At 45.6% G+C, this 25600-nt stretch overlaps 1 protein-coding gene across 1 annotated transcript; it reads right to left on the reverse strand.

The window, feature by feature from the left end:
* Positions 1 to 2499: 2499 nt before the first annotated feature.
* Positions 2500 to 25324, reverse strand: LOC132818915 (regulator of G-protein signaling protein-like). Its single transcript, XM_060830046.1, has 5 exons — positions 25268 to 25324; positions 21976 to 22069; positions 18472 to 18601; positions 5025 to 5205; positions 2500 to 2662 (listed from the first exon to the last, which is right to left on the reverse strand). Exons 1-5 carry the CDS (start codon positions 25321 to 25323, stop codon positions 2500 to 2502), a joined length of 624 nt encoding a protein of 207 aa, XP_060686029.1. The 5' UTR covers position 25324.
* Positions 25325 to 25600: the final 276 nt, after the last annotated feature.

Genomic DNA, 25600 nt, shown 5'->3' on the forward strand with positions numbered 1-25600 from the left:
CAGAGCAGAGTTTGGAGACAACAGCACGGCTGGGGGTGTGGACTCACACAGAGGCCAGGCCACATAAAAAGTTCCCTTTCCTCAGGGAAGGAAACCAAAGCAACTCAATGCTGCAATCATTACGGTCACCTTCGCTGAGATTGGCTTCCAATTTCAGATTCATGCACTCAACTGGAATTCCGCCAGGTGCGAAGGTGGGATTTGAACCCATATGCCCAGAGCAATACCAAGTGCAGTGATATTGGCACTGGTGCCAGCACCGCACTGGCACTCTCCAGTGGATCCAGTGTCGCCGTTGTTACGGACCAGACCAGATCCTCTCCAAATATATTAAGAAGGTAGCCTAGACCTGAACTTTTACTTATTTGAAAGTGCTGTGATCCGGATGCAGAACGTCTGGTCCACCACTTGATGTTAAGCAAAACAATTTATTTAAACACAATAGTTAAAATACAACAACAACAACAAAAGGAATTTAGAGTAACAACGCCATTGGAAAATTTATCAGAATGGTAGATTCAGGAACTATTACTAATTAACAGTCCCACTTCGTAACATCCCATAAATACACCCCTTGGCAAAAAGGCAAATACAGAAACAGATTGTGTCACGTACAATCCAGCAGCAGCAAAGAGAGAGAGAAAAAATACCAAGTGAAAACTCAGAGAGAGTAGCAGTCAGGAGATACTGCCGTTTCTGTCCTGTTGAGACACCAACAGCAACTGCTTAAAGCTAAGCCTAAAATTTAAAAAAAAAATCTAAAATTCCTGGCCCTTGAGTCTGGTCACACCCAGCCCGGTTGATTCTATTGGTCCATCTTAAAAAAAACACCCCAAGACCTAGCAAGCTGTTTATGTGACCACAGACTGCTGGACGCCTCTTGTTCAATCTCTATCTTAAAAGTAACCAGGACAAAATACACCTCCTAAAGCCATAGCATCATCACACTGAGAGACCCTTCCTGCGGCGAGAGAACTGACCTTCTCCAGAAGTACAGCAGAGGGAGGATGATCGTCATCCGTGCTTGGTGGAACAGATCCAGCTCCAGTTTACCATGGCGACTGCTCATAATGACTCTGTCTTTCTCATAGTCCGTGATATTCACCTTCCCGGAAAGAAAACGCCAACGTCACACACAAGACATGGTTTCCATCAGGTGCCACAGACCTCAAAGGGTGCTCCATCCCCTTGACCAACCAACCCCATTGGATTCCCAAAAGGATCCCGCCTAGGGACGCCAGATATGAAATACTCACAAGGAAATGCAAGAGAACCATGACCAACAAAGGGAGTTATATGAAGCATTAAATGAGGCTTATAAAGTTTCCAAAGAAAGCTGGAAGGCTGAGGATTGGGATAATTTTAGAATTGAGCAAAGCAGGACAAAGAAACTGATAAAGAAAAGGAGAATGAATTATACTTAAAAAAATGTAAGATTGCACAGATGAGGAACGGCAGCTGTAAAGATAGATCGGAGAAGTCGGGACTGTCTTCCTTGCGGAAGAGAAGGCTGGGAGGAGATTTGATTGAGGAATTTAAAATCAGGAGGGGTCTGGATAGAGTAAACAGGGAGAAAATGTTCCCACTCATGGAAGGATTGAGACCGAGAGGCCACAGATTGAAAGTAATCAGGAAAAGAGGCAAAAAAGTGAGACGAGGAAAAACATTTTCAGCTAGCGAATGGTTAAGATGTGGAATACACTGCCTGAGAGTGTGGTGGAGGCAGCTTCAATTGAAACATTCCGAAGGGAATGAGACTGTTATTTGAAAAGGAACAATGTTCAGGGTAACGGCAGGAGAATGACACTCAGACAGCCAGGCCAGACAGGTTGGGCAGAATGGCCTCCATGTGCACTATAACAATTGCGTGAAATTTCACATTATTTTATGCCGCGAACTTGCACTCAATTAGGGTGATCAGTGCTGGACGGGGCAGTATGATCCGGTGGGAGGTGAGGGAACAGTAGGTCCCATGATTTCGGTGCTAGCCCTGGCTCAGGGGTGGTGTATGATGGGACTGAATGGTGGAGCAGGCTCAATGGTCTGTCTGAAGGTGCTGACCCTCATTGCGGGAGCATAAGCCCCATTGCCCGCCTCTCCTGAAGGTGCTGACCCTCACAGTGATGAAGGAGACAGGCCCCTGTGAGCGGTCTCAGTGTTCACAGAATTCCTACTGTGTGGAAAAAGGCCTTCAGCCCAACAAGTCCACACCAACCCAACCCCATTATTCTATACCCATGACCTAACCTACACATCCTTGAACACTTTGGGCAATTTAGCATGGCCAATCCACCTGACCTGCACATCTTTGGACTGTGGGAGGAAACCGGAGCACTCAGAGCAAACTCACGCAGACACGGGGAGAATGTGCTAACTCCACACAGACAGTTGCCCGAGGCTGGAATCGAAGCCGGGTCCCTGGCGCTGTGAGACAGCTATGTTAACCACTGAGCCACCGTGCCACCCTAAGTTAATAAGCTGAGACAGCAGCAAGGCCCTTCAGCCCAGGCTGACGGTGCTAACCCTGAGCCTCGGCAGCGTGTCCGCGTGCAGAAAGAGTTTGATGATCATTTCCACTTTTGCCCGGAGCAACCCTTCGTAAATCTCATCGTGTAGTCCCACTCGAGCCATGACGATTGCAGCTTCCGCCCGTTTCACATAGCTGAGAAACAGAGACATGGAACAGAGTAACTAGCACTGAAACAAATCATTTTCAAGCACAGCTTCATTCTGTAGCTAACCCCATGCTGTCCCTATCCTGGGAGTGTTTGAAGGGGACAGTGCAGAGGGAGCTTTACTCTGTGTTTAACCCCAGATTGTCCCTGTCCTGCGAGTGTTTGATAGCTACCGTACAGAGAGAGCTTTACTCTGTGTCTAACTCCCTGTCTCCATCAAAAACTCCCATGACAATGTAGAGGAACTTTACCCTCTGGTGACCTGTAGGGGTCCATGTTGGGACTACACCTATTCACGTTGTACATTAACGGTCTAGACAAACCGAACTGAGACTCTTGTTCCTCAGTTTCCAGATGACACATGGAAGGACAGGTGGTGTTGAAGGAGGCAGGGAAGCTGTTGAAGGACTTGGATCGGCTCAGAGAATGGGTAAAGAAGTGGCAGATGAAATATAAGGCGGGAACGTGTGAGGTTATGCAATTTGGTAGGAAGAGTAGAGGCAGAGATTGGTTTATAAATTGGGAAAGGCTTTGGATATCTGACATACAAAGGATTCAAGGTTAAGTATAGGTTCAGTTAGTGTTTAGGAAGGTAAACTCAATGTTAGTATTCACTGCAATACAGCTAGAACACAGGGGCAGAGATGTACTGCTGAAGCTGTACGTTGCTCCGGTTGGACCACATTTAGAATATGGTGAATAGTTTTGGACCCTATATCTAAGGTAGGATGGGTTGTCATTGGAGGGAGTCCATTTACAGGAATGATCCCAGGGATGAAAAGCTTGTCATATGAGGAGTGGTTGAGGACTCTGGGTCTGCACTCAATGGAGTTGAGACGGACGAGGAGGGATCTGACTGAAACTGACCGAATGCTGAGAGGCCTGGATAGGGTGGGCGTAGAGAAAGTGTTTCCACTAGTAGGAGAGACTCAGACCCAAGGGCACAGCCTCAGAATGAAGGGACAATCTTTAGAGCTGAGATGAGGAGAAATGCCTTCAGCCCGAGGGTGGTTAATCTGTGGAGTTCATTGCTGGAGACGGCTGTGGAGGCCAAATCATTGAGTGTATTTAAGACAGAACTGGTTATGTTCTTGATTAGTAAGGGGATCAAAGTTACAGGGAGAATGGAGTTGAGAAACAAATTAGCCACGATCAAATGGCAGACCAGACTTGATGGGCTCATTTTGCTCCTGTAACTTATGGTCTTATGGGTCATTGTAGAGAAAGCTTTACTGTGTATCTAATCTTGTACCTGTCCTAGAAGTATTTGAGGGGAACAGTGTTAGAAGTCAGTCATCTCAGCTCCAGGACAACTCTGCAGGAGTTCCTCAGGGTAGTGTCCTAGACCCAACCATCTTCAACTGCTTCAACTCCTTCCCTCCATCATAATAGAAGTGGGGACGTTCGCCAATGATTGTACAATGTTCAGCAATATTCACAACACCACAGATACTGAAGCTGCCCACATTCTCATGCAACAAAATCTGAACAATATCCAGGCTTGGGCTGACAAGTGGCAAGTAACATTTGCACAACACAAGTGTTAGTCAATGATCATGTCCAATAAAAGATAATCTAATCAACACCCTTTGATATTCAATGCTGTTATCATCAGTAAACCACCCACTACTAACTCCCTGGGGATTACCATTGACCAGAAACTCAATTGGGTTCACCACATAAATGCATTGGCTGCAAGAGAAAGTGAGTGGCTAGGAATACTGTGGCAAGTAACTCACCTCCTGACTCCCCAAAGCCTGTCCACAAGGCACAAGCCAGGACCGTGACGGAATCCTCCCTAGTTGCCGGAATGAGTGCAGCTCCAACAACACTCAAGAAGCTCAACACCATCCAGACAAATCAGCCACTTGATTGGCACCACACCCACAAACATCCACTCCCTCTACCATCAATGCTCAGTAGCAGCAGTACATACTATTTACAAGATGCACTGCAGAAACTCACCAAAGATCTGTAGATAGCACTTTCCAAACTCACAACCACTTCCAAGGACAAGGGTAGCAGATACATGGGAACCCCACCCCCCTTACGAGTCTCCCTCCAAGCAACTCATCATCCTGAGATGGAAATTCATCACTATTTCTTCACTATTGCTGGGCCAAATTCCTGGAATTCTCTGTCTAAGGGAATTGTGGGTCTACCTACAGCACATGGACTGCAGCGATTCAAGAAGGCAGCTCACCCCACCTTGTCAAGGGGCAACTAGGGACAGGCAGTAAATTATTCAGCACCGTGCACAAACATGCACCAATATTAAGCATTCATCCCTCCACCTTCATCATCACCAGGCAAGCAGTTATCCAGATGCCCACTCTTGCACCCACTTACTGCTCAATCTCCATGCAGAAGTGCAAATCATTGACCAGGTAGTTGACGATGAGCTGTCGATTGAACATCATTCGCCTTTTCAAGTGGGGGGTGTCAGAATCGTCCACATAATCGACCCCTCGGAGAATGACGGAGCTGCCCTGGGATGGCACCCTGGTCACGTTACGAGATGCCAAGCTGTCTGGAAACAGCAGAGCAAGAAAGGTGTTAGCAGGATGGAGGGGATCAGCTCATTACAAGGTTTCACTCTCCTTCACATTCCCCATGCAAGGTCGCCATCCTTTCTCTCCTTGGGGAATTGCCCTCTTCCCTGAAATGACTTTGCTTGATAGTTGAGGGCAGTGTTCAGGAGGGGCACTAAGGAGACAGTGCCTAGGGACTTCAGAAATGTGGAGGGGCTGGAGAATCTAGGACAGGGCTTCTCAAAGTGGTGGGGGAATCAAAGGGAGCTTTGATAGGCGTGGTCAAAATCTTGGGGGGGGGGGCGGGGGGTTTCACCAGAGTCAATGCCAGCGGGAGGGTCAGTACACAGACAGGAACACAGATTTTAAATTACTGCCCAAAACCAGAGGGGAGAATTTCTTTGATGCAATGAAGATGGCTCAAGTGGGCAGTGACAGTTGTGGAATCATATAAAGTTAAAAATCACATAACACCAGGTATAAGCACTTGCTCCTTCTTCAGATGATTGTGGAGAATAAGACACAGAATTTATAGCAAAAGTTTACAGTATGATGTAACTGAAATTATATATTGAAAAAGACCACAATTGTTTGTTAAGTCTTTCATCTTTTAGAATGACCATGTTGGTTTCAGTTCTTTCATATGTAAATCGCAAAACTTTTTTAAAAAAGTTACATTCTCAAGTGAACTTTAACAATTGGTATCATGTCGGCTCAGATAAGGTATTGAAGGTTGTAACTCCCTGTGAGGCTGTCTGTGCCACATTGGTCAGACTGATTCTCTTCTCAAAAATAGATTTACAGAATCTTACATGGATTCATGTAGTTTTTGAGCAATGTAAAATGGAATTCTGCAAGTACAAATTCACCCCACAAACTTATATGTGTATGCGTGCATGTGGGTGTGTGTATTGGGAGGGGTTATGAGTGTCTGTGAGAAGGCATGTCTATATGTGAGTCTGACTGTGAAGGGATTTAAGTCTGTGAGAGGGTGTGTGTGGGTATGAGAGAGTGTCTGTGTGTGTGTGTGTGTGTCTGTGTCTGTGTCTGTGTGTGTGTGTGTGTGTGTGTGTGTGTGTCCGTCTGTCTATCTGTGTGTGTGTAGTGCAATGGGGTCACCTGTAGTGTGACATGAACCCTAGATCCCGGATGAGGCCATCCCTATGGGTAACAAACTTGGCTATCAGCCTCTGCTTGGCCACTTTTCATTGTTGCCTGTCCCGAAGTCAGCCTTGGTGGATGGTCACCCAAAGGTCCAAATGTCCCGGACTGCTGAAGTGTTCTCCAAGTGGGAGGGGACACTCCTGTTTGTTGATTGTTCTGTAGTGTCCATTCATCCAGACACATGGAACAGCCATGGGGAACAAATTTGCACCCCAGTATGCCAACATTTTCATGCACAGGTTCGAACAAGACTTCTTCTCTACACAAGACCTCCAACCAACACGATACACCAGGTACATTGATGGCGTTTTCTTCCTCTGGACCCATGGCGAGAAGGCACTGAAGCAACTACACAGTGACATCAACAAGTTTCATCCCACCATCAAACTCACCATGAACTACTCTCTACTATCTGTCTCATTCTTGGACACATGCATCTCCAACAGGGATGGACACCTCAGCACCACACTCTACCGCAAACCCACAGACAACCTCACAATGCTACACTTCTCCAGCTTCCACCCAAAACATATTAAAACAGCCTCCCCTATGGAAAAGCCCTATGCATACACAGGATCTGTTCAGATGCGAAGGAACGTAATGGGCACCTGGAACTACTCAGGGATGCCCTCATATGAATGGGGTATGATGCTCAACTCATCGATCGCCAGTTCCAACGTGCCACAGAGAGGAACCATAATGACCTCCTCAGGAGACAGACACGTGCTGCAATCGACAGGGTACCCTTCATTGTCCAGTACTTCCCAGGAGCTGAAAAACTACACCATGTTCTTCGTGACCTGCAACACATTATCAAGGAGGATGAGCATCTCGCCAAGACCTTCCCCACACCTCCACTGCTTGCCTTTAAACAACTGCCAAACCTCAAACAGATCATTGTTCGGAGCAAACTGCCCAGCTTTCAGGAGAATTCCATACAACCCTGTCACAGTAGGCGCTGCAAGACGTGTCAGAGTGTCAACATGGACACCATCACTATGCAAAGGGACACCTCCCACCATGTACGTGGTAGGTATTCATGCGGCCCAACTAACGTTATCTATCTCATACGCTGCAGGCAAGGATGCCCTGAGGCATGGGACATTGGTGAGACCAAACAGGGACCACAGCAACGGATGAATGGGCACCGCAGACAGGAGTGTTCCCTCCCAGTTGGGGAACACTTCAGCGGTCCGGGACATTCGACCTCAGACCTTTGGTTGGCCATCCTCCAAGGCGGATTTCGGGACAGGCAACATCGAAATGTGGTAAAAACAATGACTGCAGATGCTGGAAACCAGATTCTGGATCAGTGGTGCTGGAAGCGATTTTGCTGCTCCTTGGATGCTGCCTGAATTGCTGTGCTCTTCCAGCACCACTAATCCAGAACAACGAAATGTGGCCGAGCAGAGGCTGATAGCCAAGTTCGGTACTCATGGAGACAGCCTCAACCAGAACCTTGGGTTCATGCCACACTACCGGTGACTCCATTGCACTAAATATACACACACACACACACACACACACACACACACACACACACACACACACTCAGAGAGACGGACAGAGACACACTCAGACAGACAGACACACATTCAGACCCTCCCTCATACACTCACATACACTCTCACACACTTAAACCCCTTTACAATCACATTCACACACACCCTCTCTCAGATACTCATAAACACACACACACCCACATGCACACATACAAATAAGTTTGTGGGGTGAATTTGTACTTGCAGAATTCCATTTTACTTTGCTCAAAAACTGCATGAATCCATGTAAGATTCTGTAAATCCATTTTTTAGATGAGAATCAGTCTGACCAATGTGGCACAGACAGCCTCACAGGGAGTTACAACCTTCAATACCTTATCCGGGCCAACGTGACACCAATTGTTAAAGTGCATTCGAGAATGTAATTTTTAAAAAGTTTTGCGATTTACATAAGAAAGAACTGAAACCAACGTGGTCATTCTAAAAGATGAAAGATTTAACAAACAATCGTGGTCTTTTTCAAAATAAAAATCCAGTTACATCACACTGTAAACACATTCTGTGTTTTACAATCTTATTCTCCACAATCACCTGAAGGAGCAGTGCTCCGAAAGCTAGTGCTTACAAATAAACAGATTCTGGGTAATCCAAGATGGAGGATGGGAAAAATTTCTGGCTGTAACAGCTGCTCCTTTTTGAGGTATTTTAGGTGTTGGAGGTGATTTCCTTGAATTCCAGGAGCAGCAATTACTGTTTTATATGGTGTCGCATTGTTTTGGAACTTTGGGGGAAAAAAATTCAAAACAACAGCAGTTTTAAAAGGGAGAGGAACAGACAAAGGAAACACATGGTGAGGTCAGTACAGGAGAGAGAGAGAGCGAGAAAAAAACTGTCACTGCCTTTGCTGCTTAAATTCATATTATCGCTGGAAATCGGAGTCCATCTGGGAAAATTAACAAACAGTGAAATTCACAACTGATCTTGGAGGAACTGTTGGGTGAAGTTCACAGCACAGAATCAGATAAGTGTATTGTTATTTTAAGTGTGTCCAACAGAAAGTCTGCAGTAGTGAGTAGAGTGGAATTTTTCTTGATTATATGTTTTTGGAGATATGTCTCTTGATTAAACTTAAAATATAAGTCATAACTAGTAATTTAACCTGGGGCAGTGTTTTAGAGGAATAAGAAAGTGTTAATTTCTGGGTCTGTAGATTGTGAAGAAGCAATAATGATCTTTGGTAGAGTGATATGCACTTCTTGTCAGAAGCGGGAGTTGAAAGAGATTATATCTGCCATAAATGCTGTTGGTTGCGAATCTTATCAGATCGAATGGATTGGTTGGAGAGACAGTTAGAAGTAATGAGGAATTTGAAACAGCAACAGTATGTGATGGATGGCAGTCATAGGAAGGAGGGAAAATACCAGATACAGTCACATAGATGGGTTAACTCCAGGAAAGGTAAGAGAGGTAGGCAGCTAGTGCAGGAGTCTTTTGGAAGCCCATTTCAAACAGGTATGCTGTTTTGGAAAATGTAGGGGGTGATGGATTCTCAAGGGAACATAGCATGAACAGCCAAGTTTCTGATACTGAGACTGGGTCGAATGCAATGGGGGGGGTATGTCGGGTTCCAAGAGATCAATTGTGTTAGGGGATTCTGTAGTCAGAGGTACAGACAGACATTTCTGTGGCCAGCAGCGAAAAAGCAGAATGGTGTGTTGCTTCACTGATGTCTCAGAGAAGGTGCAGAATGTTCTCACGGGAAGAGGGGCCAACAAGAGGTCATTGTCCACATTGGAACCAACGACATAGGAAGGGAAAAGTTTGAGAGTCTGAAGGGAGATTACAGAGAGTTAGGCAGAAATTTAAAAAGGTCCTCGAGAGTAGTAATATCTGGATTACTGCCAGTGCTACGGGCTAGTGAGGGCAGGAATAGGAGGATAGAGCAGATGAATGCATGGCTGAGGAGCTGGTGTATAGGAGGAGGATTCACATTTTTGGATCTTGGATTCTCTTTTGGGGTAGAAGCGACCTGTACAAGAAGGACGGATTGCACCTAAATTGGAAGGGGACTAATATACTGGCAGGGAGATTTGCTAGAGCTGCTTGGGAGGATTTAAACTAGTAAGGTGTGGGGGGGGGGGGGACCCAGGGAGATAGTGAGGAAAGAGGTCAATCTCAGACGGATATAGTTGAGAACAGAAGTGAGTCAAACAGTCAGAGCAGGCAGGGACGAGGCAGGACTAATCAATTAAACTGCATTTATTTCAATGCAAAGGCCAACAGGGAAGGCAGATGAACTCGGGGCATGGTTAGGAACATGGGACTGGGATATCATAGCAATTACAGAAACATGGCTCAGGGATGGGCAGGACTGGCAGCTTAATGTTCCAGGATACAAATGCTACAGGAAGGATAGAAAGGGAGGCAAGAGAGGAGGGAGAATGGCATTTTTGATAATGGATAGCATTACAGCTGTGCTGAGGGAGGATGTTCCCGGAAATACATCTAGGGAAATTATTTGGGTGGAACTGAGAAATAAGAAAGGGATGATCACCTTACTGGGATTGTATTATAGACCTCCTAATAGTCAGAGGGAAATTAAGAAACAAATTTGTAAGGAGATCTCAGCTATCTGTAAGAATAATAGGGTAGTTATGGAAGAGGATTTTAACTTTCCAAACATAGACTGGGACTGCCATAGTGTTAAGGTTTTAGATGGAGAGGAATTTGTTAAGTGTGTACAAGACAATTTTCTGATTCAGTATGTGGATGTATCTACTGAGAAGGTGCAAAACTTGACCTTCTCTTGGGAAATAAGGCAGGGCAGGTGGCTGAGGTGTCAGTAGGGGAGCACTTTGGGGCCAATGACCATAATTTTATTAGTTTTAAAATAGTGATGGAAAAGAATAGACCAGATCTAAAAGTTGAAGTCCTAAATTGGAGAAAGTCCAATTTTGACGGTATTAGGCAAGAACTTTTGAAAGCTGACTGGGGGCAGATGTTCGCAGGTAAAGGGACAGCTGGAAAATGGGAAGGCTTCAGAAATGTGTTAACAAGAATCCAGAGAAAGTATATTCCTGTCAGGGTGAAAGGGAAGGCTGGTCGGTATAGGGAATGCTGGATGACTAAAGAAATTGTGGGTTTGATTAAGAAAAAGAAGGAAGCATATTTAAGGTATAGACAGGATAGACCGAGTGAATCCTTAGAAGAGTATAAAGGCAGTAGGAGTATACTTAAGAGGGAAATCAGGAGGGCAAAAAGGGGACATGAAATAGCTTTGGCAAATAGAATTAAGGAGAATCCAAAGGGTTTTAATATGTTAAGGACAAAAGGGTAACTGGGGAGAAAATAGGGCCCCTCAAAGATCAGCAAGGCGGCTTTTGTGTAGAGCCGCAGAAAATGGGGGAGATACTAAACAAGTATTTTGCATCAGTATTTACTGTGGAAAAGGTTATGGAAGATATCGAATGTAGGGAAATAGATGGTGACACCTTGCAAAATGTCCAAATTACAGAGGAGGAAGTGTTGGATGTCTTTAATCGCATAAAGGTGGATAAATCCCCAGGACCTGATCAGGTGTACCTCAGAACTCTGTGGGAAGCTAGAGAAGTGATTGCTGGGCCTCTTGCTGAGATAATTGTACCATCGATAGTCACAGGTGAGGTGCCAGAAGACTGGAGGTTGACTAACATGGTGCCACTGTTTAAGAAGGGTGGTAAGGACAAGCCAGGGAACTATAGACCAGTGAGCCTGACGTTGGTGGTGGGCAAGTTGCTGGAGGGAATCCTGAGGGACAGGATGTACATGTATTTGGAAAGGCAAGGATTGATTCGGGATAGTCAACATGGCTTTGTGTGAGAGAAATCATGTCTCACAAACTTGATTGAGTTTTTTTAAAGAGGATTGATGAGGACAGAATGGTAGATGTGATCCATATGGACTTCAGAAAGGCATTCGTCAAGGTTCCCCATGGGAGACTGATAAGCAAAGTTAGATCTCATGGAATACAGGGAGAACTAGCCAGTTGGATACAGAACTAGCTCAAAGGTAGAAGACAGAGGGTGGTGGTGGACGGTTGTTTTTCAGACTGGAGGCCTGTGACCAGTGGAGTTCCACAAGGATCGGTGCTGGGTGCTCTACTTTTTGTCATTTACATAAATGATTTGGATGCGAGCATAGGAGGTGCAGTTAGTAAGTTTGCAAATGACACCAAAATTGGAGGTGTAGTGGACAGCGAAGAGGGTTACCTCAGATTGCAACAGGATCTAGACCAGATGGACCAATGGGCTGAGGAGTGGCAGATGGAGTTTAATTCAGATAAATGCGAGGTGCTGCATTTTGGGAAAGCAAATCTTAGCAAGACATATATACTTAATGGTAAGGTCCTATGGAGTGTTGCTGAACAAAGAGACCTTGGAGTGCAGGTTCATAGCTCCTTGAAAGTGGAGTCGCAGGTAGATAGGATAGTGAAGAAGGTGTTTGGTATGCTTTCTTTTATTGGTCAGAGTACTGAGTACAGGAGTTGGGAGGTCATGTTACGGCTATACAGAACATTGGTTAGGCCATTGTTGGAATATTGTGTGCAATTCTGGTCTCCTTCCTATCGGAAAGACGTTGCGAAACTTGAAAGGGTTCAGAAAAGATTTACAAGGATGTTCCCATGGTTGGAGGATCTGAGCTACAGGGAGAGGCTGAACAGGCTGGGGCTGTCTTCCCTGGAGTGTCAGAGGCTGAGAGGTGACCTTATAGAGGTTTACAAAATTATGAGGGGTATGGATAGGATAAATAGACAAAGTATTTTCCCTGGGGTGGGGGAGTCCAGAACTAGAGGGCATAGGTTTAGGGTGAGAAGGGAAAGATATAAAAGAGACCTAAGGGACAACTTTTTCACACAGAGGGTGGTACGTGTATGGAGTTAGCTGCCAGAGGAAGTGGAGGAGGCTGGTACAATTGCAACATTTAAGAGGCATTTGGATGGGTATATGAATACGAAGGGTTTAGAGGGATATGGGCCAAGAGCTGGCAGGTGGGACTAGATTGGATTGGGATATCTGGTGGGCATGGATGGGTTGGACCGAAGGGTTTATTTCCATGCTGTACACCTCTATGACTCTTTGACTCTGTTGGATTATAACCTGGTATTGTGTGATTTTTAACTTTGTACCCCCAATCCAACACCAGCACCTCCAAACCGTGGAATCATACTGCTTGGAAACAGACCCTTCAGCCCACCTATTCACGCTGGACTGGTCCCATTTGCCTGTATTTGGCCTAAATCCCTTTAAACCTTGCCTCTCCGTGTATATATCCAAATGTCTTTTAAATGTTTAATTGTACTTGCCTCTACCACTTCCTCTGGCATCTAATTCCACATTTGCACCACCTTATGTGGGAAAATATTGCCCCTCAGGTCCCTTTTAAAATCTTTCCCCTCTCATCTGAAATCTATGCCCTCCAGTTTTGGACTCCTCCCCCCTGGGGAAAAGATCTTGGCAACGCACTTTTTCCATTCCCCTCATTGACTTTATAAACCTCTAACAGGTCACCCTTCATCCTCCGATGCTCCAGGGAAAAATGTCCCAGCTTATCCAGCCTCTCCTTATAACTCAAACCCTCCAGTCCCAGTACCATCCCTGTAAATCCTTCCAGTTTAATGACATCCTTCCGAAAGCAGGGCAACCAGAATTTGATGGTGACTACCTGAAGCTGATTCAATGGTCACTGTCATTCCCAACAGCCTACATTAGGCGTAAACTAAGGATATGTGGTTTTGTAACAACCCGTTCAGTGACCTCCAGGATAACAGTCCACTGCAACAGTGGGGCAGCCTTTCAAAATTCAGGTAAACTTGACAATGCAAAGAGTGAAGTCTTGCTTCCAACAGTTGCTGACACAAACCCTGGGCATCAGAAGATGGGCATGCATTGAGGTGATGGGTCAAAGGGCTTCATTCCATTTATCAAGACATAAGGAATCTGCGAGGAGATATGGATAGGTTGAAGGTGGGGACTAAAAGAAAACATAGCAGATGGACTTGTGGTTGGACAGGCCACTCAAAATAGTGAACTTGTGATGGGAAAATGAGGAATTTATCATGGAGTTATAGAAGATGGACAATGATTAAAGCATGCTGGGAAATGGAACCCATCCTTGATTAAAGTGACTGTGTGAATAAACATACTGCACAATCCAGTCAGGCTGCAGCCACCAATAGACAGTTTACTACCATCTTGGCAGCTGCAGACCCTACAAGGCAACATGGCGGCTCAGTGGTTAGCACTGCTGCCTCACAGCGCCAAGGACCCGGGTTCGATTCCCACCTTGGGTGACTGTCTGTGTGGAGTTTGCACACTCTCCCCGTGTCTGTGTGGGTTTACTCCGGGTGTTCCGGTTTCCTCCCACAATCCAAAGATGTGCGGGTCAGGTGAATGGATATGGGAGGGGTACTCTTCGGACGGTCAGTGCAGACTTGTTGGGCTGAAGGGCCTATTTCCATCCTGTAGGAAATCTTAAAAAAAAACTAATCTACACACCCCAAATTTGGGCTTGAATGGAGGCAATGGACATCATCCTCAGGGCAATCGGAAACATTGAGGTGTGCACCAGACATGGAGGCATCTCATGTCCCTATTTGGAGGAGGCTATGTGCACCCAACACCTCCAGGAATGGAGGCCTAAGACAACCCTGCCATCAACATACCAATGCCTGTTTGGGTCTGATTGCTCAGGGTGATCAAGCCTGATTGATCCACTGGAGTACACTCAAGACCCTCCCAAAAGGGTGTGAAGACTTTGCAGTATAAGGATCATTGCAACACCACCCTCAGGCGGGGTAACTTAAGTGGTAACCGGAGAGCAGTAACTCAAGAATAACCACCTTGAAGAGTGGACACCCCTGAAGCTGAAAATACTATTAGTTTGAATACTTTAAATGGGTCAGTTTTTGTCCAATGTGTGCAGGAGGGCTTCCTGACACAGTGCGTAGACAGGCCAACAAGGGACAATGCCATATTGGATTTGGTACTGGGGAATGAGCCCGGTCAGGTGCTAGATTTGGAGATAGGTGAGCACTTGATGACAGTGACCACAATTCAGTTATGCTTATTTTAGCAATGGAAAGGGATAGGTATATACTGCAGAGCCAGTGTTATAACTGGGGGAAAGACAAACATGATGCAATTAGGCAAGATTTATGATGTATAGGGTGGGAAAGGAAACTGCAATTGAAATGTGGAGCTTATTCAAGGAACAGCTACGGCGTGTCCTTGATAAGAATATACCTGTCAGGCAGGGGAGAAGTGATTGAGTGAAGGAGCCGAGTTTACTAAAGAAGTTGAATCTCTTGTCACGAGGAGGAAGGCGGCTTATGTCAGAGTGAGATGTGAAGGCTCAGTTAGGGCACTTGAAAGTTGGAGTTAGCCAGGAAAGTCCTAAAGGAAAACTAAGACGGGCAAGGAAGGGACATGAGAAGTCATTGGTGGATAGGATCAAGGAAAACCCTAAAGCTTTCTATAGATATATCAGGAATAAAAGAATGACGCATCTAAGATTAGGGTCAATCAAGGACAGTATTGGGAAGTTGTGCGTGGAGTCCAAGGAGATAGGAGAAGTGCTAAATGAATATTTTTTGGCGGTATTCACACTAGAAAAAGACAATGTGCTTAAGGAGAATACTATGATACAGGCTACTAGACTAGATGGGGTTGAGGTTCACAAGGACGAGATGTCAGCAATTCTGGAAAGTGTGAAAAATAGATGAGTACCCTGGGGCAGATGGGATTTATCCCAGGGTTCTCTGGGAAGCCAGGGAGGAGATTGCAAACCTTTTGGCTTTGATCTTTATGTCGTCATGGTCTTTAGGAATAGTGCTATAAGATTGGAGGACAGCAAATGTTGTCCCCTTGTTCAAGAATTGGAGTAGAGACAACCCTAGTAATTGGAGATCAGTGACCCTTACTTCAGATGTGGGTAAAGTGTTGGAAACCTTTACAAGAGATGGGATTTATAATCATCTAGAAAGGAATAAGTTGATTAGGGACAGACAACATGGTAGTCATGCCTCAAAACCTTATTGAGTTCTTTGAGAAGGTGACTAAACAGCTGGATGAGGGTAAAGTGGTTGATGTGGTGTATATGGATTTCAGTAAAGTATTTGATAAGGTTTCCCGTGGTAGGCTATTGCACAAAATACAGAGGCATAGGATTGAGGGTGATTTAGCGGTTTGGATCAGAAATTGGCTAACTGTCAGAAGACAGAGGGTGGTAGTTGATTGGAAATGTTAACCCTGGAATTCAGTTAATAGCGGTGTGCCGCAAGGATCTGTTTTGGGTCCATTGCTGTTTATAAATGATCCTGGATGAGGGTGTAGGAGAATGGGTTAATAAATTTGCAGTGGAGTTGTGGATCGTGCTGAAGGACGTTGCAGGGACATAGATAAGCTGCAGAACTGGGCTAAGAGGTGGAAAGTGGAGTTTAATGTGGAAACGTGTGACATGGTTCACTTTGGAAGGAGGATCAGGAATATAAAGTACTGGGAAGACTCTTGGTAGTGTAGATGAGCAGAGAGATCGCAGTGTCCATGTGCATAGATCTCTGAAAGTTGCCACCCAGGTTGATAGGGTTGTTAAGGAGGAGTACGGTATGTTAGCTTTTATTGGTAGAGCGATTGAGTTTCGGAGCTGCAAGGTCATGTAGCATCTGTACAAAACTCTGGTGTGGCCGCACTTGGAGTATTGCATACAGTCCTGGTCACCGCATTACAGGAAGGATGTGGAAACTTTGGAAAGGGTTCAGAGATGATTTACTCGGATGTTGCCTGGTAAGGAGAGAAGGTCTCGTGACTTGAGGCTGTTTTCGTTAGAGAGAAGAAGGATGAGAGGTGACTTAATTGAGACATAGAAAGGTAATCAGAATGTTAGATCGAGTGGACAATGAGAATCGTTTTCCTCGGATGGTGACGGTGAGCATGAGGGACATAGCTTTAAATTGAGGGGTGATAGATCTAGGACAGATGTCAGAGGTAGTTTCTTTACTCAGAGTAGTAGGGGGGTGGAATGCCCTGCCTACAACTGTAGTAGACTTGCTAACTTTAGGGACATTTAAATGGCCATTAGATAAACATATGGGATGAAAATGGAATAGTGTAGGATAAATAGGCTTCAGATTGGTTCCACAGGTCGACACAATATTGAGGGCCGAAGGGCCTGTACTGTGCTGTGATGTTCTATATTATTGGAAGACGACCAGATGACATCGTCAAGTGAAACAAGGCCAAATTCTAGTGTGGTGGTATAGGATCATCCAGGATTAACTTAAAGCACAAGATAGCATTTGTAGTGTAAATTGTTAGTTTATAGTATATTTTGTGGTGATTGTATTGTGTTAAATAAATATCATTGTTTTGCTCGATATGAGAATTGAAACACACTGTGTGGCAGGTGCAGCAGAGTTTAGTGGAGAAAAGTGAGAGGTCAAACTCACCTCCCGTCCCTCCAATGGCAGTACATCCTATTACTTAAATGGAGAGAGACTCCAAAAAAGGAGGTGCAGTGGGAGGGATCTGGCTACTCTTATGCATCAAACACAAAGTTAGTGTACATGCAGCAGGTAGTTGGGAACACACAAAAATTTGGCCTTCATAACTAGGCGGTTGAAGCTTAAAAACAAGGAGCAAACCAAACAGGGTGTTGGTGAGGTTGGACCTAAAGTTTTAGTCCCAATATTTAAAGAAGGATGTACTGCCATTGGAGGTTGTTCAGAAGAGACTGGCTAATTCCACAGATGACTTATCAAGAATGGCGAGTCAGGTAAGGCCTTTATTCTTTGGAGTTGAGAAGAATGAGGGGTGCTCGTAATGAAATATGTGAAATTCTGACACAGCTTGACAGGATAGGTGTTGGGAAGGTATTTCCATTGGTGCGTGAATCTAACTGAGATGTGATGGAATTCTCTACCTCAGAGAGTTGTGGAGGCTAGATCACTGATAGTACATGGAGAGGAGATAGACGGATTTCTGAAATAGCCAAGGAGTTGAGGGCTGTGAGGAGCTGATCTGCAAGAGAATTTGAGGACAGATTACCCAAGCTGGCTCAGTGGTTAGCACTGCTGCCTCACAGGGCCAGGGACCCAGGTTCAATTCCAGCCTCGGGCGACTGTCTGTGTGGAGTTTGCACATTCTCCCTGTGTCTGCGTGGGTTTCCAAAAGGTGCTCCGATTTCCTCCCCCAATCCAAAAGACATGCAGGTTATGTGGAGTGGCCGTGCTAAATTGTCCAGGGTTTGTGTAGGTTAGGTGGATTAGCCATGGGAAATGCAGGGTTACAGGGATAGGGTACAGGAGGGAGAGTTTGGATGGGATGCTCTGTGGAGAATCAGTGTGGACCTGTTGGGCCAGATGGCCTGTATCTACACTGTGGGGATTCTATAAATTCTATGGTTCTGTTGAATAGCGGGGTAGGCTTCTCATGGCCCACTCCTGTTCCTCTTTTGTACAGTCTACCAATGTTAGAGTGGCAAAGAGCAGCTTCCCCCACCCTCTTGGGTTCTGGTGTGAACCGCTGTCCCTGCTGGAAGGCCTAGGCCCTCTCTTTGTAGCCTTACTGTGCTCATTGTTGTAGACCTCATCGCGCAGGAAGTGGATGAAGCGAAGGCGGAGCTGGGGAATCCGCATCATTCGCCGGAAGGTGACAATCGACCCGATGAGAGCCTCCAGCTCCTTCCACGAACGGTTCTGAAAAAGCACAGAGGGTGAGAGAGACAGACAGAGAGAAAGCTCGGGGCAGGACTTCCAGTCACACGCCATAGCTGCGCGACTGCAAAAACATACCCCCCCACCGCCCCCACTTTCTTCTGAAGTGCCAGCTCACGATGTCACCAACTTCTGCGATCAACATCACTCCCACTCCCCCACCCACCACTACCATCATCACCACCACCTTTCCCACAAGGAGAAACATCCTTTCCCTGACCACTAAAGGTATGTCATTCCTTATATATAGAGTCATAGAGACAGACAGCACGGAAACAGAGCCTTCGGTCCAACTCGTCCATGCCAACCAGATATTCTTAATTAACCTAGTCCCATTTTCCAGCACTTGGCTCATACTACTCTGCATCCTTCCTTTTAAACGTTATAATCATACCAGCCTCCACCAGTTCCTCTAGCAGCTCATTCCATGCATACACTATCCCCTGCCTGAAAAAAACTGTCCATTTTAAATCTTTCCCCCTTCACCCTAAACCTGTGCCCTCTCGTTCTGGACTCCCTCACCCCAGGGAAAAGACCTTGTCTATTTATCCTATCCATGCCTCTCATGATTTTATAAACCTCTAAAAGGTTATCCCTCAGCCTCCGTCGCTCCAAGGAAAACAGACCCAGCCTATTCAACGTCTCCCTTTAGCTCAAGCCCTCCAACCCCGGCAACATCTTTCTTCTCCTCCTGTTCCACTAGGGGGCAGCACATTCGCACATAAATACAGGAAATAAGGGCAGAAGTAAACCATTTGGCCCATCGACCCTGTTCTGCTCTTCAGTATGGTTACGACTCACCTTTTGCGTTCAGCACCACATTCCTTTAAATTCCCAAAATCTAACCACCAATATTGTTCTCCCCAGGATAGAATTCCATGGATTATCAACCCCTCTGAGTGAAAGCATTTCCCCTCATCTCCTTGGTGGAGGAAGGATGTTCCTGCTGGAGAGAGGAGTGCAGCGAAGGTTTTTGCCAAACTGATTCCTGGGATTGCAAGACTGAGGACAGGTTGAGTCAAGTGAGGATTGTATTTAGTGGAGTTTAGAAAAATGAAGGAGAAACCTATCAAAGTCTAACAGGAATGGACAAAGTAAAAATAGGAAGGATGTTGCCAATGGTGGGGGAGTCCAAATTAGGATAAAGGATAAAGGGTAAACCTTTTAGGACTGACATAAGGAGAAACGTCTTCACCCAGAGAGTGGTGAGCCTGTGGAATTCTCTGTCACAGAAAGTGGTTGTGTTTTCAAAGGAGGAGGTATATATATATATATATATATATATAGCTCTTGTGGCTGAAGGAAATGGGGGGTGGGTGGGATTACAGTATTGAGCTCCATGATCAGCCATGATCATATTGAATGGCACAGCAGGCTCAAGGGGCCGAATGGCCTACTCCTGCTCCTATCTTCTATATTTATGTCTCTATGTACCTCAGTCCCCAAACGTCTGACTCCATATCCTGAAAATGGTGTCTCCATCCACCGGACACTCCTGCCCAACAGTGGGGAGGGGTGGGGGGCACCCACTCTCTCAAACCCCTCCAGAGTCCCATTGCAATGGGATTGCCTCTCCTTTAGCCCCAATCAGCTCAATCTCACTTCTTTAGGCAATGCCCACCACCCAACCCTAATCCCGGGAATTATCTCCGTATCTCTGTAGCACCATTCGCAACCTTCAAGGCCTTTATTGGTAACAAGGCTCATTCATCCTGACACACCTAACACCACTATTGTGATAGGCAGCCTGGGCACAGCAAAGTCCCACAAACAGCAATGACAGTCATGGCCAGGTAACCTGTTTCAGCAGTGTTACTGTGGAGGTGAACGCTGGCCTGAACACTGGGGAGAACTCTTTGAGATAATGCGTCCCTCTGATTCTACTGTACTTTACGTTCAAGTATCTCAGTCTTCATCTTACTTGAGTCAGCTACTTTCTCCTAGCTTCCCCCCCCCCCCCCCAACATTCATTTTTGAGTCTCCCAGCCTCATTCTTGATGAAGAGCTTTTGACCGAAATGTCAGCTTTCCGGCTTCTTGGATGCTGCCTGACCTGCTGTGCTTTTCCAGCACCCACACTCTTGGCTCAAGGGTTGTCAGAGCAACCACTTTTCAGGGGGACGTCAAACCACGACCCCGTTCTACTGTGAAAAGGTCCCATTCTACGATGTGAAAGAGGATATTACTGAGAAGAGAGGAGTTGTCAAAACCTTTTGTCTTGCCTTATTCTGGACCCTATGCAAGAATACCAAATTTCAAACAATTTATACTACAGCACTACAAGATGCAGATTGGTTCACAAATTGACTCTCATTGGACAAGTGTTGACAAGGAGAAAGCAACAGGCAGTTATAGGCTTCCCATGCTCCTGGGTTATTTGAAAAAGGGGCAAGGCTTGAACATATTCATGGGTGGCAGAGTGGCTCAGTGGTTAGCACTGCTTCCTCACAGCACCAGGGCCCAGATTTGATTCCACCCTCAAGGAACTGTCTGTGTGGAATGTGTGCATTCTCCCGGTGACTTCACATTCTCCCCACCTCCGGGTCCCCCAGTTTCCTCCCACAGTCCAAAGATGTGCAGGTTAGGTGGATTGGCCATGCTAAATTGCCATAGTGTCCAGGGATGTGCAGGCTAGGTGCATTAGCCATGGCAGATACAGGGTTACAGGAACAGGGCGAGTCTGGGTGGGATGCTCCTCAGAGTCTCGGTGTGAACTCAATGGTGCAAATGGTGTGCTTCCACCCTGTTAGGGAGTCTATGATATTCCTTTTCGTGGCAGAGGATGGGTCTCGGCATACAAAGGAACATCACTTCGACTAAATGTCGATCAACCACTTTATGAGCGTGACTGATTCTTTTAAGTTGGATGTTGCGTGGTTCACAAACAGCCTGGCGTTCTCCCCAGTGCTTTGGCTCGTACGTCTCTCCTCAACTGACATCATGAAGACAAATGAACCAGTCACCAACACATTGCTGAATAAAAAACAAACAATAAAACTGTGGATGCTGTAAATCAGAAATTTCTGGAAAAGCTCAAGCAGGCCTGCAGAGAGAAATCAGAGTTAATGTTTCGGGTCTGGTGACCCTTCCTCGCCGCACCCAGAATGTTAATTCTGATTTCTCTTCACAGGTGCTGCCTGATTTGCTGAGCTTTTCCAGCAATTTCTGCTTTTAGCACCGCCACCTGACTGTAGATGAGAGCTTGCTGTGCATAATCTGGCTGTTGCCTTTCTCGCAGTACAACATCCCAAAAAACGCATGTCATTGGCTGAAAAGAGCTCTGGAAGTTTTCACCGGCAACAAAAGGCACTACAGCAATGCAGGTCTCAGGGAGGGGTTTTACTCTGGGCAACTCACCTTCCGGCTTATCGTCTGGATTGACCTCAGGATCATCATAGAAGGTGAACACTCGAGAGGCTGCTGGGGGTATGTTTTCAGGTATAGGTCAAACCTGTACCAAGGAGGAGAGGATGTGAGAATAAGATACTTTGTGCCAGGCCACCCAGAAATAACCTCACCCAAGGTTTCACCCTGAAGGGCAGGCACAGATAGATCCCTCACTGCTAGCCCTCTCCCTCATTGCACTGATTGACAGAGCCTGCAGGATGGTAGGATGCTGCCTTCAGTCCTGCTTTCTCTGGTCTCAAGGCCTATTTGACTTACTATTGAATGATCACTATGCTCACTTTCCATGATATCGATTTCTGTCTTGAACATGCTCCACATCTTTCACAGCCTCTGGAGTAGAGAACTCCAAAGATTCACCCCTACCTTTCTGCCTCCGAGTGAAGACACTTCTCCTCCCCTCAGTCCTAACTGGGTCACTCCTCAACCTGAGAAGTCATCCCTTGGTTCTAGATTCACTTGGCTTTGAAAGATTGTAGCTACCCTGTCACACCCCAAGACTTTTGTAAGTTTCAGTAATGTCACCCTCATTTCTCCTAACTAGCTTTCCACCCAGACCCAATCTTAAGACACCTCCCTCTCCGAAACCTCAATCTGCCCTCACGCCACTCTCCAATCTCATCTTGTCTCAGGAAATAGGCTATAATTCTTCAGGTGTCAATTCAAATCAGGATAAGAACACTCCGCAGTGATGGTGAGTGGATAATGGTGAGTAGATGAAGGTGGCAAATTGATGATGGAGATTGGATGAAGGAGATTGGATGATGATGATGAGTAGATGATGGAGATTGGATGAAGGAGATTGGATGATGATGATGGAGATTGGATGTTGGCAAGAAGATGGTGGAGAGAGGATCGTGGAAATTTGATGATGATGATAGGATGGTGGAGATTGGATGACAGCGAGTGGTTGGTGGTGATTGGATGATGGTGAGTGAATGGTGGTGATTGGGGGAAGGACATAGGATGATGGCAAGTGGATGGTGGCAATTAGATGATGGCGCATGAGACAGTAAGTGGATGATGGTGAGCAGATGTTGGTCAGTGGAGGATTGTGACTGCATGATGGTGTTTAGAGGGTGGTGAGAAGATGATGGTGATTAGATGATAGTGAGTTAAAGATGGTGAGTGGATGTTAGGGCATGAGACAGTCATGTTGGTGAGTGGAGGATTTTATTTGGAGGGTGGTATTTGGAGGGTTATGATTGAAGGGTGGTGAGTAGATGGGGATGATTGGATGATAGTGAGTGGAAGATGGTGAGTTGATGGTTGGTGAGTGAAGAATTGTGACTGGATGGTGGGAGAGTGGAGGATGGTGGGAGAGTGGAGGATGGTGAATTGATTTCGGTAAGAGGATGTTAGTGAGTGAAGGATTATGATTGGATTCTGATGATTAGAGGACGGTGATTGGATGATAGTGAGTTGATGTTGGTGAGTGAAAGATTATGATTGGATTATGATGATTGAATGATGGCTAGTGGATGACAGTGAGTGGATGCATGTCATTGGAAGATGGCAATTGAATGAATCACAACGCTTGTGACAACAACAACACCTTCATTTTTAAAAACATTCTGGGGCAGGATGATGATGTTGCTGGCTAGACAGTGTTTAATACCCATCCCTAATTGCCCAGAGAGCAGTTGAGAGTCAACCACTTAGTTATGGATCTGGAGTCACATGTAGGCCAGACCAGGTAAGGGTGGCAGTTTCCTTCCCTAAAGCACATTAGTGAACCAAATGGGTTTTTTCTGACAATTGGCAATTAATTTGTAGTAGTCATTAGACTCTTAATTCCAGATATTTATTGAATTCAAATTCCATGATCTATCATGATGGGATTCAAACCTGAGTCCCTGGAACACTACCTGGGTTTCTGGATTAACAGTCTAGTGGTAATACACTATGCCATTTCTAAAGCATGTTCCTGTAGTAAAATATCACAAGGCATCATGGAGGTGTTATCAATGAAAGGTTGACCCAAAGTGACAGTGGGAGATGTGAGTACAATTGATTATAAGCTTGGTTCAGAAGGTCAGTTGTAAAAAGTGTCGTAAGGCCCTGAGCCATGGAGACAATGGTGGAGGGTAACCCCAGATCTGAGCAGCTGAAGGCAAAACTCCCATGTAATGATTAAATCTGGGATACATGGGTGGTTTGGTATTGCAGAGGCAGGGTATCAGTTGGCTTAGACTCAGAGTTGTACAGCAGAGAAACAGACTATTCAGTTCCATTTTGTCCATGCTGACCAGATATCCTAAATTAATCTAGTCCCATATGCCAGCATTTGGCTCATATCTCTCTACACCTTCCTATTCATATACCAATCCACATGTCTTTTAAATGCAATTGTACCAGCCTCCAGCACTTGCTCTATCAGCTCATTCATACACACACCATCGTCTGCGTGAAAAAGTTGCCCATCTGGTCCATCTTTTACATCTTTCCGCTCCACTTTCCCCTTTTCTGCTCTGTTCTCCCCGCCCACCCCCCCAATAAATCTATGTCTTCTAGCTTTGGACACCCCTACCCTGAACAAAAGACTTTGGCTATTCAGCTTGTCCATGCCTCTCATGATTTTATAAACCTCTATAAGGTCATCCCTCAATCTCCGAAGCTCCAGCCACAGCCTATTCAGCCTCTCCCTATAGCTCGAATCCTCCAACCCCGGCAACAGCATTGTAAATCTTTTCTGTGTCTTTTCAAATTTAACATCTTTCCTGTAGCAGGGAGACCAGAATTGAATACAGTATTCCAGAAGTGGCCTTATCAATGTCCTGTACAGCTGCAACATGTCCTCCCAACTCCAATGCTCAATGCACTCATCAATAAAGGCAAACGTAACAAACACCTTTTTCATTGCCCTGTCTACCTGGGACTCCACTTTTAAAGTACTATGAACATGCATTACGAGGTTTTTTTTTGTTTGGCAACATTTCCCCAGGACCCGAGCAGTGTAAATGTTGCAAATCAGGGCAGGGCTTTTATCTAAATTAAACTCCATCTGCCTCTCCTTGGCCCAAGGGCCCATCTGATCAAAGTCTCATTGTACTCTGAGGTAACCTTCATCACTGTCCACTACACCTCCAATTTTGGTGCCATCTACAAACATTTTAGCCATTCTTCCTACATTCATATTTAAATCATTTAATGTCTCTTTTTAGTACAGTGGCTGCAGTGACATGTTCTGACTACAGAATGCCACAGCCTTTCTGCAAGCAAAGCTGAGAACAGCCATACTGACCAGTTCTGTTGCAAGCAGTTTTGAACGTCGGACTGAGCTTGTAAAAGCATGTTCATGGTGACTTGCTCACCAGACTTAATCATTTCCATAATCTGCTTGATAATCGATGCTTCGCATTGGAGAAACTGCTCTGTGGATGTAAGCAAGTAAGAGGAAGACAAAATAACTGAGTGAACCGACACAATCACACCACATTTTTGCACTCTGCTCTCGGGACAGCCGCTGCTCAGTTCACCATCGCAATTGGTTTTTCGCCCATCGGACACTCCCAAGCCAATGCCCATAGAGCACTGGCTGCAGCAAAGGGAATCAACTGTTTCCCATGGACTGAGT

The sequence above is a fragment of the Hemiscyllium ocellatum genome, chromosome 9 (genome assembly GCF_020745735.1).
Source record: "Hemiscyllium ocellatum isolate sHemOce1 chromosome 9, sHemOce1.pat.X.cur, whole genome shotgun sequence".
Lineage (NCBI taxonomy): Eukaryota > Metazoa > Chordata > Chondrichthyes > Orectolobiformes > Hemiscylliidae > Hemiscyllium > Hemiscyllium ocellatum.

Bases quoted from the DNA above. Each gene is read 5' to 3' on its own strand.
- LOC132818915 (XM_060830046.1), bottom strand. From the start codon at position 25,323: ATGAACATGCTTTTACAAGCTCAGTCCGACGTTCAAAACTGCTTGCAA. The intron at 22,070-25,267 runs GTCAGTATGGCT...TCCTTGGTACAG, and splicing joins AACTGCTTGCAACAGAACTG to GTTTGACCTATACCTGAAAA. The intron at 18,602-21,975 runs GTGAGTTGCCCA...GTGCTTTTTCAG, and splicing joins TCCAGACGATAAGCCGGAAG to AACCGTTCGTGGAAGGAGCT.